Source organism: Panthera uncia, assembly GCF_023721935.1.
Source record: "Panthera uncia isolate 11264 chromosome C1 unlocalized genomic scaffold, Puncia_PCG_1.0 HiC_scaffold_4, whole genome shotgun sequence".
Lineage (NCBI taxonomy): Eukaryota > Metazoa > Chordata > Mammalia > Carnivora > Felidae > Panthera > Panthera uncia.
The window spans coordinates 11,422,914-11,436,465 of record NW_026057585.1 but is presented as its reverse complement, the minus strand read 5'-3'; the positions used below and the strand labels follow the sequence as shown (position 1 = coordinate 11,436,465).

General features: G+C 49.1%; 1 protein-coding gene and 1 long non-coding RNA gene across 2 annotated transcripts; both read right to left on the bottom strand.

Annotated features, from left to right (window-relative positions):
- Positions 1–3,477: 3,477 nt before the first annotated feature.
- LOC125912260 (uncharacterized) lies at positions 3,478–6,323 on the bottom strand. Its single transcript, XR_007454651.1, has 2 exons — positions 5,768–6,323; positions 3,478–4,201 (listed from the first exon to the last, which is right to left on the bottom strand). It is a non-coding gene; the product is annotated as an uncharacterized LOC125912260 (long non-coding RNA).
- Positions 6,324–8,432: 2,109 nt separating this feature from the next.
- Positions 8,433–13,088, bottom strand: ADORA3 (adenosine A3 receptor). Its single transcript, XM_049616577.1, has 2 exons — positions 11,899–13,088; positions 8,433–9,670 (listed from the first exon to the last, which is right to left on the bottom strand). The coding sequence occupies exons 1-2, from the start codon at positions 12,246–12,248 to the stop codon at positions 9,064–9,066; spliced, it is 957 nt and encodes a 318-aa protein (XP_049472534.1). The 5' UTR covers positions 12,249–13,088; the 3' UTR covers positions 8,433–9,063.
- Positions 13,089–13,552: the final 464 nt, after the last annotated feature.

Sequence of the window (13,552 nt, the reverse complement as noted above, 5' to 3'; positions counted from 1 at the left end):
TGTCTCAGCCCTGGCCCAAAGGAGCAGTTGACCGGCTTAGCCAGACCTCCTCCCACCACAGGCTCAAGTTCAACCTACACCCACCCAGTGGCCTCCCCGTGTAAACTGCACTCCTAACCAGTTTGGCCGTGATAGTTACGCCTGTGGATGAGGAAACTAGTTAGCGGACGGTCTTTGAAGGTCCTCTTCCAGACACCTGGGTCATGTTTTACAGCTTCACTCACCTCTCAAGAAATGGATCTTCAAGATTCTAGACCTACTAGGTTGGCCACAGAGCACAGACGTGTAATGAGAACCTCTGAGCCTTTCCTGGCCAGCAACACGAAGCTCTCCCACCTGTTAGCCCCCGGGAGCCTCTCCAAATGCCATGGGCCAGATCGCTGCGAGGGAAGGGAGGTTCCAAGAGCACCCCTGCGCCCACCCACCCTCCTCTTCCCCAAATTCCAAGTTAATCCCCGGCACAACCGTCAGCAACAACCCTGCCCATCAGCAACGACCCTACCTTGGAGAGAAGGAGATACCAGGGTACCCCAAGGAACCTAAGGGGGGCCTGAGCTGGTGCTCACTGGCCTCAGCGAGTATGTACCACACCAACAAACATGCACAACTGCGGGTTACCCCTGACTAGACCCCTGACAGGGTCCCTACCTTTCCCAGACCAAAAATCACTGGCAAGGCCTCCTCTGTCGTCAGTCACAACCAGCTCTGTAAAATCCAAGTCGTCCCTGGCAAAGTCCCACTGGATGCCACACGGGTACCAGCCTGTATCCTCCTTGGTCAGGCAGGACAGAGTGATGATGAGCTGGCTTCCTGTGTCCCTCAGGGCATGACACGCATGCACACACACACACACACACACACACACCACGGTCCTTTTAAACATGTTGCAGCTCCCACCACACTGGAGCAAAATCAGTTTAAGCACTGGGGGCTGATTTTTTATTTTGCTTGTTCTGGGTTAGCAACTGCTTTGGGCAGAAAGAGGTCCCGCTAAAACTCACACATTGAAGTGTTAACTCTAGTACCTCAGAGTGTGACGGATTGAGCCTTTAAGGAGGTAATTAAGTTAAAAGGGGGTCATTAAGAATGGGCCCTAATGCAACCTGACTGGTGTCCTTATGAAAAAGGAGTTTAGGGGGCGCCTGGGTGGCTCAGTCAGTTGAGCATCCGACTTCGGCTCAGGTCATGATCTCACGGTTGGTGAGTTCAAGTCCCACTATCAGCAAAGTTGTGTGCTGATGGCTCAGAGCCTCGAGCCTGCTTCGGGTTCTGTGTCTCCCTCTGTCTCTGCCCCTCCCTGCTTGCACACTCTGTCTTTCTCTCTCTCTCTCTCAAAAATAAATAAAACATTAAAAAAATAAAAAAAAGAAAAAGAAAAAGGAGTTTAGGACACAGACAACAGGTCGAGGGAAAGTCCTGTGAGGACACAGTGAGAAGGCAGCCCTCTGCAAGCCAAAGAGAGAGGTCTCAGCAGAAGGCAAACCCACCCACACCTTGATCTTGGACTATCCAGCCTCTGGAAATGTGAAGAAATCAACCTCTGTGGTTGGCTGGACCTCTGAGTCCAGCTCTGGACTGGACCTCTGAGCCAACCTCTGGCTGGCTGAAGCCAGCCAGTCTGTGGCGTTTGTTACGGCGGGCCTAGCAAGCTAATGTAGCAACCCTGGAGAAATCCTGTCTCCTGGCCTGAGGCCGGGGGATCAAGAACTTAGGAGGCCTCTCCCCATTGCTTGTTGGGGGGCTGGAAGAGCCCGAGGATCACTGTTAGCAGATCCCCTGTGTCCACGCCACCGTGGACCCCTCAGGAAGAAACCGAGAAAGTGTGGAGGCTTCTGCGGGCTGCAGAGGGCTGGGAACAGAAGGAGTCACGTTCTGTTCTTAGGTGCCGAGAGCTTCCTATTCCCTCCGGACAAGACCTGCGCGGGCAGCCCCATCATCTCAGCGTGTTGTGTAGTGAGGAAGTCATGTACTCCGTGTCCCCCTAGAAGGTGGCTGGGGAAGTATCTGAACAAGGAGCAGAGATGGGAGCAGCAGGCATCTCTCAGCTAGGTCCCCTCAGATGCTGCCAACAACCAGCCTGCACGGCAGGTTCACGTCGCAGATGTCAACTGATGTGACTTGATATCTTGTTTTCCTATCAACCCCACAAGGAAGATGGGGTGATGCTTAGCTTACAGGGCTAGACCCTGACCCAGGGAGAGGCACAACAGCCATCAAGGTCTGCACGCCGGGGGTGGGGTAGGGGGCAGCAGAGCCAGGACTGGTCCCCCGAGTCCCACCTTCAGGCTCAGGCACCGGCAGACAGTGGAAAGTCCCAGCCTCGTCCATGTGCTCAAACACTTTGAGGAAGAGAAGGGGGAGGGAAGGGGACCTTACACTGAAAGGGAGAGTACAGAGCCCCACATTTTCGCTGAGGCTTTCAAATTCCTCACAACCCTCTTAACAGAGCAAAGAGCAAGGATGAATTTGGACAGGATCTCTTTTCTCCTTTTATTTTCCCATCCCACTTCTTGGGTGGTTCGAGCTACTAAGCAGGAGGGGAGAAGGAAATGCAAGGTGTCTGGGAAGTTTGGAGGCTGCAGATGTTCTTTCCCCATATCTTACCTGAAAAGACAGTCAAGAGAAGCAGAATGAAGAGCCCCATGACTGGAAGGAAGTGAACCTTCACCTGGAATGGTAAGATACCCCCCAGGGTTTCAGGAATCCTGGATCTGTTTAAAGGAAACAGATATCTTTGAGCTTAAGCCGGTTTGATCCTGTTTGAAGAGACCAGGGCAAAACGACCAGTCAATCCAAGCAGTGCTACTATGTATAGTTATCCAGGTTGTGTACTGCACAAGGGTACCTCATCAGAGGGATGCCATTCGTGGACATAAACTTACTTTTATAACAATATGGGCAACTGAAAAAAATTGTGGGCTTCTGGCACCCCCAAAACAGCAACGGAGAGTCCCCTCCTGGATAAATCCACCCTGCTACAACAAAGCCTTATACACACGCAGACCGGCACAGGCACACACATCAGCACGGACACACATTCAGGTGTCCAACTGTGCCCTGTCCCGCCAGCGGACCGGGTTATTGCCAGAGGACGACACGCTCAGAGGCACGTTCTCGTCTAGTTGAGAGGAAGACCAGTAAGGAAATTACCTCCCCTGACTCCCGCGTGGACCATGAAGCCTCACCCAGGGAGCGGGGTCAGGGGCAAAGCACGAAGCTGTTATGAGCTGTGCCTGGTGTCTGGAGCATGGAGTGGTGTCGGTGTGAGTGTCTGAGTGTCAGCAGGCAGGGCCGCAGCCTCCAGAACTCTTGAGAGCTTTCCGGGCAGAGCTGGGGCAAACCAAGGGTATCTGTCCATGCAGAGGTAGAAGCTTCTCTTGGTTCCTTTTGGGACTCCTGGCCTGACCACTGATTTTGATTTTTATTTATTTTTGAGCGAGCCAGCGAGCGAGAGAGAGAGCACACATGTGCACTCGAGGCAGAGTGGCAGACAGAGGGATACCAAGGATCTGCAGCGGGCTCTGTGCTGGCAGCGGAGAGCCTGACACAGGGCTCGAACCCATGATCCACGAGATCATGACCTGAGCTGAAGTCAGAGGCGTAACTGACGGAGCCATCCAGGTGCCCCCCGACCAATGACTTTTAGGGTTTGAATTGTGGAACCACCTCCCAGGTGAATTTAGACCGAGCACTACTTATCACACCCTGGAGCCAATACTTCCCATCAATGGCCAGAGGTGGATGAGCGTCCAGGGTGTTCAATCATGTCCTCTTGTGAGGGAGGGGGACCTCTCTCTCATCCACACGAAGTCAGCATGTCGGCCAGCTCTAGGCCGAGTTTCACCTGCACCATGTTGGTTGTGTTATCCATATTGCCTCATTTACACCTCATCAAACCTCTACGAGTTCAACACACAAACCGCAAGGTGGAGGAAAAAAAAAAGGAAGAAAGGAAGGAGGAATCTATAGTTTAAAAGGGGCTTAAGAGAAATAATGACAAATCACAATATATGGAACTCATTTGGATCCTGATTGAAGCAAACAGTTGAGAAAAGTGTAGACAGTGGCTCCATAGTTGATGATGCTAAGAAATTATGGTTACGTTGTTTCAGAGGGGATCCTGACATCGTCAAGAACCAGCCTCTCCGATGGCTCCCAGCATTCATGCTGTTGTTCCCTCTTCAGCCGAATCAGGGCTGGCCTGTGTGATCAAGAAAACCAATGAAAATTAGATAGCAATTGATAATTTGTGTGGTCATATTTTTTAAAATCAGTATTATTTCTGAGAAAGCTGCATGCAAATCGTGCACTGGGAATGGCTCGGAGAAAGTGCCGTGAAACCAAAGAAAAGCACCAACAGAAGGAGAAATGGATTGTGCCCAGACGTCAGTGAAGTGCGCAAGTCATGAAAAGGTGACGTTCTAAAGCAAATGAGAGGCCCGGAGTTATAGAGAATGGACGGATGTGTCTTATCAGTATCCTGACTTCCAGGTGGTGCAGTTAGTTCTCCCGGTGCCTCATAAGGGTAGAATTAATTTTTGCTCCTTAGATGGGCAAACTAAGAAGATGAATGGGTAAGAAGCAGAAGCCCACTGATCATTTAAAAACTACCTTTTAGAAATAAAACCCGAAATGTTTGCAGAGGAAATAAATTGATGTCCCCAAATTTCAAGATAGTCAGGGTAGGGCAAGCGGGTGGGTAGGGGCATAGAGGGAACAAGATTGGCTGTAAGTGGACCATTATTAAAGCAGCATAATAGATATCGGAGGGGTCATTTTTCTGATCTCTCCACTTTTGTGTGCCTGAAGTGTTCCATAATAAAAAGTAAAACAAACAAACAAACAAACAAATAAACTCAGATATTACAAGGTTCAGTTTTAGGAAACTGCCCCAAGTTCACATGCCCAAGTACAGCCATGATAATCTGATGCTAAATCCGGAGGAAAACACACACACACACACACACACACACACACACAGTTCTTTCCATCACACTCTTCTTCCTCAACAGTAACAACACTGCAAAATTATAGATACTTTACGTTTTACAAGGGGACGTGACCTACACATATCACCTGAGTGGTCAGGGCAAGAGGCAGCCTGTTTTCCCATTCCCACCACACCCAGCGTGGCATCAAAGGGCAGAGTTTCTCTAGAAAATACGCATCTGGTTGTAAGAAACTGAATACACCAATGGGCAATGGCCCGATCACATATGACAATAGACCTCTGGACAGAATTTCTGGCTGGGGAAACCAGCATCTTATCTACAGTAAATGGCCGGGGAAGCTGGCCTGCCAGAAGTCCAGTTGGTAGGAAGTCAGACCATAATCTCTAGCAGAAGTCCAGAACGCCAATTGATAATCCCCGTGACCATCAACCCCAAATGGCCAGGGATAACTGACAGCTTCCCAAATTCTTGTCCTGCTTCCAACTTGGGACCAACCAGAGAAAGCCAAATACACTCTCCTAACCAATCCCACAGGATGCCCACTGCTACTTAGCCCACCCGCAGCTTTCCCAGGCCAGCAGCCTCTAGGCAGGGCACAACTAAAGCCTCCCAGTTTCCCCTGTAGAGCCTGCCCCCCTCCTCTGCACGCCTTTAAGTCTCTGCCGAAATCCAAGTAGCAGTGACTGACTCCCTGGCTACCGCAAGCTTGGGATAGCTTTTGCCTGTTCCCATCTGGTCCTAGCTTATTTCCACAGTTGACTTAATAATAATAATAATAATAAATGGGTTAATAAACCCAGCTACTCAGCGCCTACCTTCATTCCAACGAATTCATATGGAGGAGGAGGAAGCAAACTTTGGTCTTGTCTGGGTAGTCTTTTTTTCCTTATTCCTTGCGAACAAAAGCCCAACAGCCACCCTCAACTGTTCAGCTGAAGGGAGCTAGCCAGGAGACAGCCTGGAGGAAGCGCCGGTGACACTAATCTCTAAATCTGAAACCAGGGTGGAGCTCACCACTTCTACCCGAGCCCCTCACCAGGGATTCTTAGTTCATCTTTTCTGAGTCCTCTCTAAAAGGCATTCTCATTGTAAGGGCTTCTTCTGGGCTGGTGGAACATCTTAGCTCAGGACATTCCCATTTCACTGAAACAAAGCAAAACAAAACATAAAAAAAAAAGCAACTCCTGGGGCGCCTGGGTGGCCCGGTCGGTTAAGCATCCGACTTAGCTCAGGTCATGATCTCGAGGTTCCTGAGTTTGAGCCCCACATCGGGGTCTGTGCTGACAGCTCAGAGTCTAGAGCCTGCTTTGGATTCTGTCTTTCTCTCTCTCTCTCTCTCTCTCTCTCTGCCCCTCCCCCACTTGTGCTCGCGCCCTCTCTCTCTCTCGCGCTTTCAAAAATAAATATAGAAAAATTATTAAAAAAAAATTGAACTCCCTGCAAACCCTCAGTGGATCTGCTAAGCAGTGGACTTCAGAGTGGGGGAGTGGGGAGGAGGAGAAAGGGAGAAGAAAGAAGAAAAGTTTGTTTTTTCTGAAACTCAGAAAACTCATCTTCCCACAGCGATGACCCAGGACAGATTGCTGCTTTGTTTTGAGGGAAGTAGTCCCCTTAAACGAAGTTTCTTTCTTTTTTTTATCTTTTAATTTTTTTTAACGTTTTATTTATTTTTGAGACAGGGAGAGACAGAGCATGAACAGGGGAGGGTCAGAGAGAGGGAGACACAGAATCTGAAACAGGCTCCAGGCCCTGAGCTGTCAGCACAGAGCCCGACGCGGGGCTCGAACTCACGGACCGTGAGATCATGACCTGAGCCGAAGTCGGCCGTTTAACCGACTGAGCCACCCAGGCGCCCCTCAAGTTTCAAAAACAGTAGGTGTGAAGTGTGCTACTGCAATGTTACAGATTGTTTGTAAATTATGAAGCGCCTGTGTCTGGGACTGAAAACTGATCAGCCCTTCCCTCAAGGGTCCGACGGGCGGAGGTGGTTTCTGGCCAGCAGAATGCAACAGGGTCACCAGAAAATCCCACAGTAAACCCGGGGCCTCATCCTGGAGGGGCGTTTTAACTCAGCACAAAAACTAATTCAGGGGGGAAAGCCTTAAATCAAACAAGGGACGCCATTAAGGGGAAAATTTGGTGGAGGTTTTGGGGCCGGCGCTTGGATTTTTAAAGAAAATAGATCCCCAAATGTTGAAGGGGAGGCTGCTGGGTTGAAGGTAGCCTCCCACACTTCCGGGGACAGTGGCGCTGTGGTCCAGCCATTTGCCTTTAAGATAGATTGTGAGCGGTGCAGGGAAGTGGGTGGGTGGGTGACCAGCTCAGTTTGGGGTTAGGAAAGTAGACGGAAGTTTTTCAACTTCCCAGACAGTGTTCTTCTTCCTGGGGTGATGGGGGAGACAAGCGGGGCTTTACTGAAATGAAATGTTAACTAGATAAATATGGTTATCATGCCCTGGCCCAAGATTGCGGTCGGGATAAACTTTCAGAATCGGCTAAGAACTAATACTAATGATGATAATAATAAACCATTTTCGGTATACTTATCCTCTTGGAAGTGGTTTAATTGAAACCCCATCTTGCTGCTCTCATCAAGTTTATATATTCATTGTCTGGGGAAAGTCCACAGCTGCAAGTGTGCACGGACCACACCAGAGATGTGCCCTTGAATCTCTAGAGCCACGCTCAGTGTTTGAAAGGTGTGGCTGGAACTCTGTCCCTGCCTGGCGTACCTAAGTACGGCCGTGCTCGAGCATACAAGCTGTAGTTTGTTTTTTTATTTTATTTTATTTAAAAAAAAATTTTTTTTTTAACGTTTATTATTTTTGAGACAGAGAGAGACAGAGCATGAACAGGGGAGGGGCAGAGAGAGAGGGAGACACAGAATCTGAAACAGGCTCCAGGCTCTGAGCTGTCAGCACAGAGCCCGACGCGGGGCTCGAACTCACGGACCGTGAGATCATGACCTGAGCCGAAGTCGGACGCTTAACCGACCAAGCCACCCAGGCGCCCCTACAAGCTGTAGTTTGTATCCATGTGTCTGCTGATTGTACCTTAGATGAACTTGACAGTTTGGACTTTGGAGAAGTTACAAGCCCCTCTTCGTGTCTGAGAATAGGTAGAGAGGAGCTTGGGATCTCCGAAGGCAGGGCTGAGTTTCAATCCTGGCTCTACTACTTGTTAACTGTTTGACTATAGACAAGTTATTTAACCTCTCTGTTCTTCCATTTTCTTCTGCACAGAGAAGAGGATAGTAATGGTGGGACCTACCCCAGAGGGTGTCCGGACAAATGTATGCAAAGTACATAGTGCATAGAAAGTGCTCAGCAAAGAATAGCTATCCTGTCTCTCTCTCTCTCTCTCTCTCTCTCTCTCTCTCTCTCTCTCTCTTTGCCTCTTTTGACCCTTCTCTAACAATTGATGAATGGTTCATAAAGTTGGCAAATGCTCCGATCAGCCCAGGAAAAAGGAACAGGATATTCTAGGCAAGAAGTGAGGGCCCCAGAGTCCAAACAGGTGAACATGGCAAGCAGGTTGAGTGCCACGAGCAGCCAGCTGGGGTCTGCAACCCCAAGTGACCCTGACCCCCAGCAGAGAGCTACACAACAGTTAGCCGTCATCTTTTATTTACTCAAATACATTTATTCAAATACTGGTGAATTCAGCAGTTTAAATCCCCCTTTGTTAAACTCTGCTCCCACCATCTCCCTGGCATCTGATGGTGTAGGTGTCTCTGCTTGGTTCCACGACAGAAAGGAACTGAGTCACCACCACACACATCCAGATCGGGACCTTTCATCAGTAAGTCAACAAAGCATCCTTCAGATACCTTGACTTCTCCTCCTTCCCAAACAGGAGGCAGTAGTAACAGTAGAACGCTTTCTTCAAGTCAGTCATCCGGAACATAGAATCAAAGAAAGACAAGGAAAAAATTGGATAATAGAAAGGGGGTGTTAGGGAGGTACCACTGGGGGCAGCCAGTCAAATGCTCCCCACTCAGTAGAAGGAATTAAGGACATGAAAGCCTTTGGCTCAGATGGGTGGTTCTTCAAGTGTTTACTGATGCCGAATCCGAAGGTCAATGGGGTGAAGAGGGGTCTTTCATGGATAACTACTCAGAAGTCTGATCAGTGCTTGGGTCCAAGGAATCAGAGGACTGGCAGATCATACAGGTTTTGAAGATCAAAACGTAGGTTTCCTTGAACTTCTTTATTTTGTAAGCATAGACAATAGGGTTCATCATGGAGTTAGCATGGGAGAGCAAAATTCCCAAGTAAAGTATAATTTGCGGCACCTCACCATGGAAGTAGGTGATACAGTTGATGATGGATAAAGGCAGCCAGGACAAAGCAAACAGGAAGAGAACCAGAAACAGAGACTTGGCCGTCTTGAACTCCCGTCCATAAAACGTGCCTGTCTCTTTGGAGCTTGAGAAGCTCTGATTGAGTTTGTTCCGGATGACATAGAATATGTCAAGATAGATGGCGCACATAATAACCAGGGGGATTAAAATCCACGTGAAGAAGCTGAAGTAGACCATGTAGTCCATCGTCATGACAGAACGGAACTGGCATGAAAGGGAGGTGACATTTCTGTAGTACTCGGAGGTCAGTTTCATGTTCCAGCCAAACATGGGGGTCAGTCCCACCAGGAATGACACCAGCCAGCAAAGGCCCAGGGCCAACCATATTCTTCTTTGAGTGGTGATCCTCCTGTATCTGTTTGAATGGAAGAGAATGGGTGAGTTTACAGTAGGAATTGCTAAAGGAGTGGGGGAGGGGAAGATGAGGCTGGAGAGTGCTGGCATTCCTGCAAATTTCTCCAGGGACTTCTTTTTTGTTTTTTGTTTTTTTCAAGAAATACCACGGGGCGCCTGGGTGGCTCAGTCGGTTAAATGGCCAACTTCGGCTCAGGTCATGATCTCATGGTCTGTGGGTTCGAGCCCCACGTCGGGCTCTGTGCTGACAGCTCAGAGCCTGAAGCCTGTTTCAGGTTCTGTGACTCCCTCTTTCTCTGACCCTCCCCTGTTCATGCTCTCTCTCTCTCTGTCTCAAAAATAAATAATAAAATGTTAAAAAAAAAATTAAAAAAAAAAAAAAGAAATACCATCTAGAATGGATTAGAAATATGTTGCCACACTCGCAGCTCAAGAACTCTTTGATTCCTGGGAGGATAAGAGTTTTCTAAGTCTCCTGGCATCGCCTACTTCGTGAGAAATTATCTCCTCAAAGCGCATTTCCGGCCATGTTTTGTTTGGTCCAGGAATTACACTTTGCCTCTCCCACACTGCCCCCCACCCGTGCCTGCCCCTGCTTCTCTCTTTGCAATGGCATCCACACTTGGTGTTTGAGTCACATGGGTCTGTGGAGTTGTAGAGTTCAGGTTCAAGTGCTTCTAGGACCTAAAACGACTCATCCAACAAGAGTCACCATCTCTTCTTCCAGCATCCTTCCTGACAATATTCCACACAGACTATGAGAAGGAAACTGATTCTGTTAAGCACCGACTGTGTCCTCAGGAGACTTTAGCTCAATTAAATTTCACAACAGGGGCACCTGGGTGGCTTAGTCGGTTAAGCGTCCGACTTCGGCTCAGGTCATGATCTCAACAGTTCGTGGGTTAGAGCCCCGCGTTGGACTGTGCTGACAGCTCGGAGCCTGGAGCCTGCTTCGGATTCTGTGTCTCCCTCTCTCTCTGACCCTTCCCCCACTTGTGCTCTGTGTCTCTCTCAAAGATAAATAAACATTAAAAAAATAAAATGAAAAAAAACTCACAACAAACAAAAGCTATCCCTATGATAATGTCCATTTCATTGCTGGTGATGGGTGAGGATAACAGTCATTTGAACTACCATTGATCGAGCACAGACTGGGCAGGCATTTCGTTTTTTTAGAAAGATATTTTTTTTTAAGTTTATTTATTTTGAGAGAGAGTGCAAGCGAAGGAGGAGCAGAGAGAGAGGGAGACAGAGAATCCCAAGCCGGCTCCGCAGCTGGCAGCACAGAGCCTGATGGGGGCTCTGACTCACAAACTGTGAGATCATGACCTGAGACAAAACCAAGAGTCAGATGCTTAACCGACTGAGCCACCCAGGGCGCCCCGACCTATGGAATTTCATGAGGAAGTTGCAGTTACTGTCCCCACTTTATAGGTGAAAAAAAGAAACGGGCAAGTAACCTGCATGAGCTGGAAGCGGCAGAGGTAAAAATGGAAACGAGGTAAGTCTGAGTTCAGAGTTCCAAAGTTAACCACCGTGGAAAGACGAGGAACCAAAGCTGAGAAAGTTAAACAACTTGCCCCAGCTCAGAGCTCAAGATCTGGGCTTTGACCCCTGGCTTGTTTGCAGATTTGCAGGTTTCTCCCCACGTCTCTTCCCCAAGACCAGACAGGAGGAATATGAGACAATTGCTATTCAGGACTCTTGGGGAATGAGATGTCTCCACTGGTGGGCCTATTCTATTCACATGGTCACAGGAAAGGTTGTTACTGCTTTCTGCAGTGGAGAACGTTTTGATCCCCGTCTCTACATGGAAGAGGAAGCAAAGTTAAAGTAACTTTAAAATAACCTACATCTGCAAAGAACAGAACCATCCATTTATCCCTGCCTATTCTTTTCTGTTCGCTCCTTATTTTATCTGGTAGGTTTCCAACATTTCTAAAACTCAGGAACAGTTTTTACTAATTAAAGATGCATCAAGCTTTCATCATCCTTAGCTGCCCCAGGGACCCGAGCATACACGCCCACAGTCAGTGGAGAATGATCGAGCATTCCTCTGTTCCAGAGTCCCAGCTCAGCGTCGTTAAGCCCCTCACACACCAAATGGTGCAAAGAAATGTAGTGTCCTCTTTCAAGTTCAGTCTGGATTTGTTTTCACTGAAAAATCGTCTGGGATCTGAATTTTGTAGCCCCGTGCCCCAGGCGCCCCCATCACACCTCCCCTCTTACCTGACTGTGAGCTTGACCCGCAGGTATCGGTCCACAGCAATGGCTAGCAAGGACATGATGGAGGCATGGGTGAAGATCAGCAGTAGGCAGGTCATGAAGAGGCAGTTATAAAAGTGGATTGTGATACCCAGGCTGATGACAATGGCCAAAGGCATGACCAGCACCCCAACAGCAATGTCAGCCAGGGCCAGGGAGACAATGAAATAGAAGGTGGTGGTCTGCAGGCTGGGGTTCAGCTTGACCACCCAGATGACCAGCACATTGCCCACTATGGCACAGAGCCCGATGAGAATCTCCACGGTGATGTAGGTCACGTTGGCCAACAACAGGGCAGTGCTGTTGACAGCCATCTTGCTCTCGCCAAGGAGCCTCCCTAGTAGCAGGCGTGCTGACGGGATCCGTGCAGCCCGGTGAGTCGAGCTCTTGCCAGGCACCTCACTTGAGGTTCAGGGGCAGCAGCAGCAGTCTGAAACTCACAACTCGCTCATTCCTTCTCTTCTCCGATGGGACACTCCCTTGGAGACGCCCCCACCTTTTCTTAGAGAGAGCCCATCTAGGGGCAATCACTTCTTGCCTCTTTGTGGGCCACACATCCCTGGGCTCCCGGAAGCGTGGAGGACAGTTCTCTGTGGGCTGAATCTGAAAGTGCTGCGGCTCTTAGTTCCCCAGACAGACACGCTCAAGACCTCTGCCTCCTGCCCCCAGGGGGCCACTTGAGCTCCATCGAGATAAGCAGCCCTCTTCAGGGGTGTTTCAGGAAGTAAGATGGGCCAAGAGGAAGCAGAGACCAGGGACATTCAGCCAGAAGATGGAAAGAGAAGAGGAGGGGTGTGAATGTCAGGGAGAAGGTTCTGAATTCATTCACGGGGGGACTGGATAGGAGTGTAGTGCCGGGTGGGAGAGCAGTGGAAACACAGACTCTTCTATTCTGGCTTTCTGCTGACTTAGCAGAAAGATCCCGTGACAAGGAAGCAAACGGGAGCCACAGGGGAACAAGAAATAGATTGTGGTGGCAGCCTTAGCCAGAATTTATTGTTTTTTGTTTTTTGTTTTTTTTTTTTTTAGCGTATGTTATAGACTGACTGTTTGTGTCCCTGCAAAATGTATATGTTGAGATCTGATCCTCAAAGTGATGGTATTAGGAGGTGGGGTCTTTAGGAGGTGCCTAGGTCTTAGGGATAGAGCCCTCAGGCATGGGATTAGTGTCTTATAAGAGACACCCCAAAGAGCTCCTTCACTCCCTCTGCCATTCATGAACCAGGAAGCTAGCTCTCGCTGGACACCAAATCTGCCGGTGTCTTGATCTTGAACCTCCCAGCCTCCAGAGCAGAATGTCTATGGCTTATAAACCACCCAGTCTGCAGTATTCTGTTACAGTAGCTTGAACAGACTAAGACAGTGCAGACAGCAAGCACTGAGGCCAGCTGGGACCCAGCTTTTGCATCAAAGATCCTTTACCCAGGCTCCTGGCTCAGTGGGTTAAGCGTCTGACTTTGGCTTAGGTCATGATCTTGCAGTCGGTGAGTTCGAGCCCCATGTCGGGCTCTGTGCTGACAGCTCAGAGCCTGGAGCCTGCTTCGGGTTCTGTGTCTCCCTCTCTCTCTGTCCCTCCCCCACTGGCACTGTCGGTCTCCCTCATATGAGAGAGAGAGAG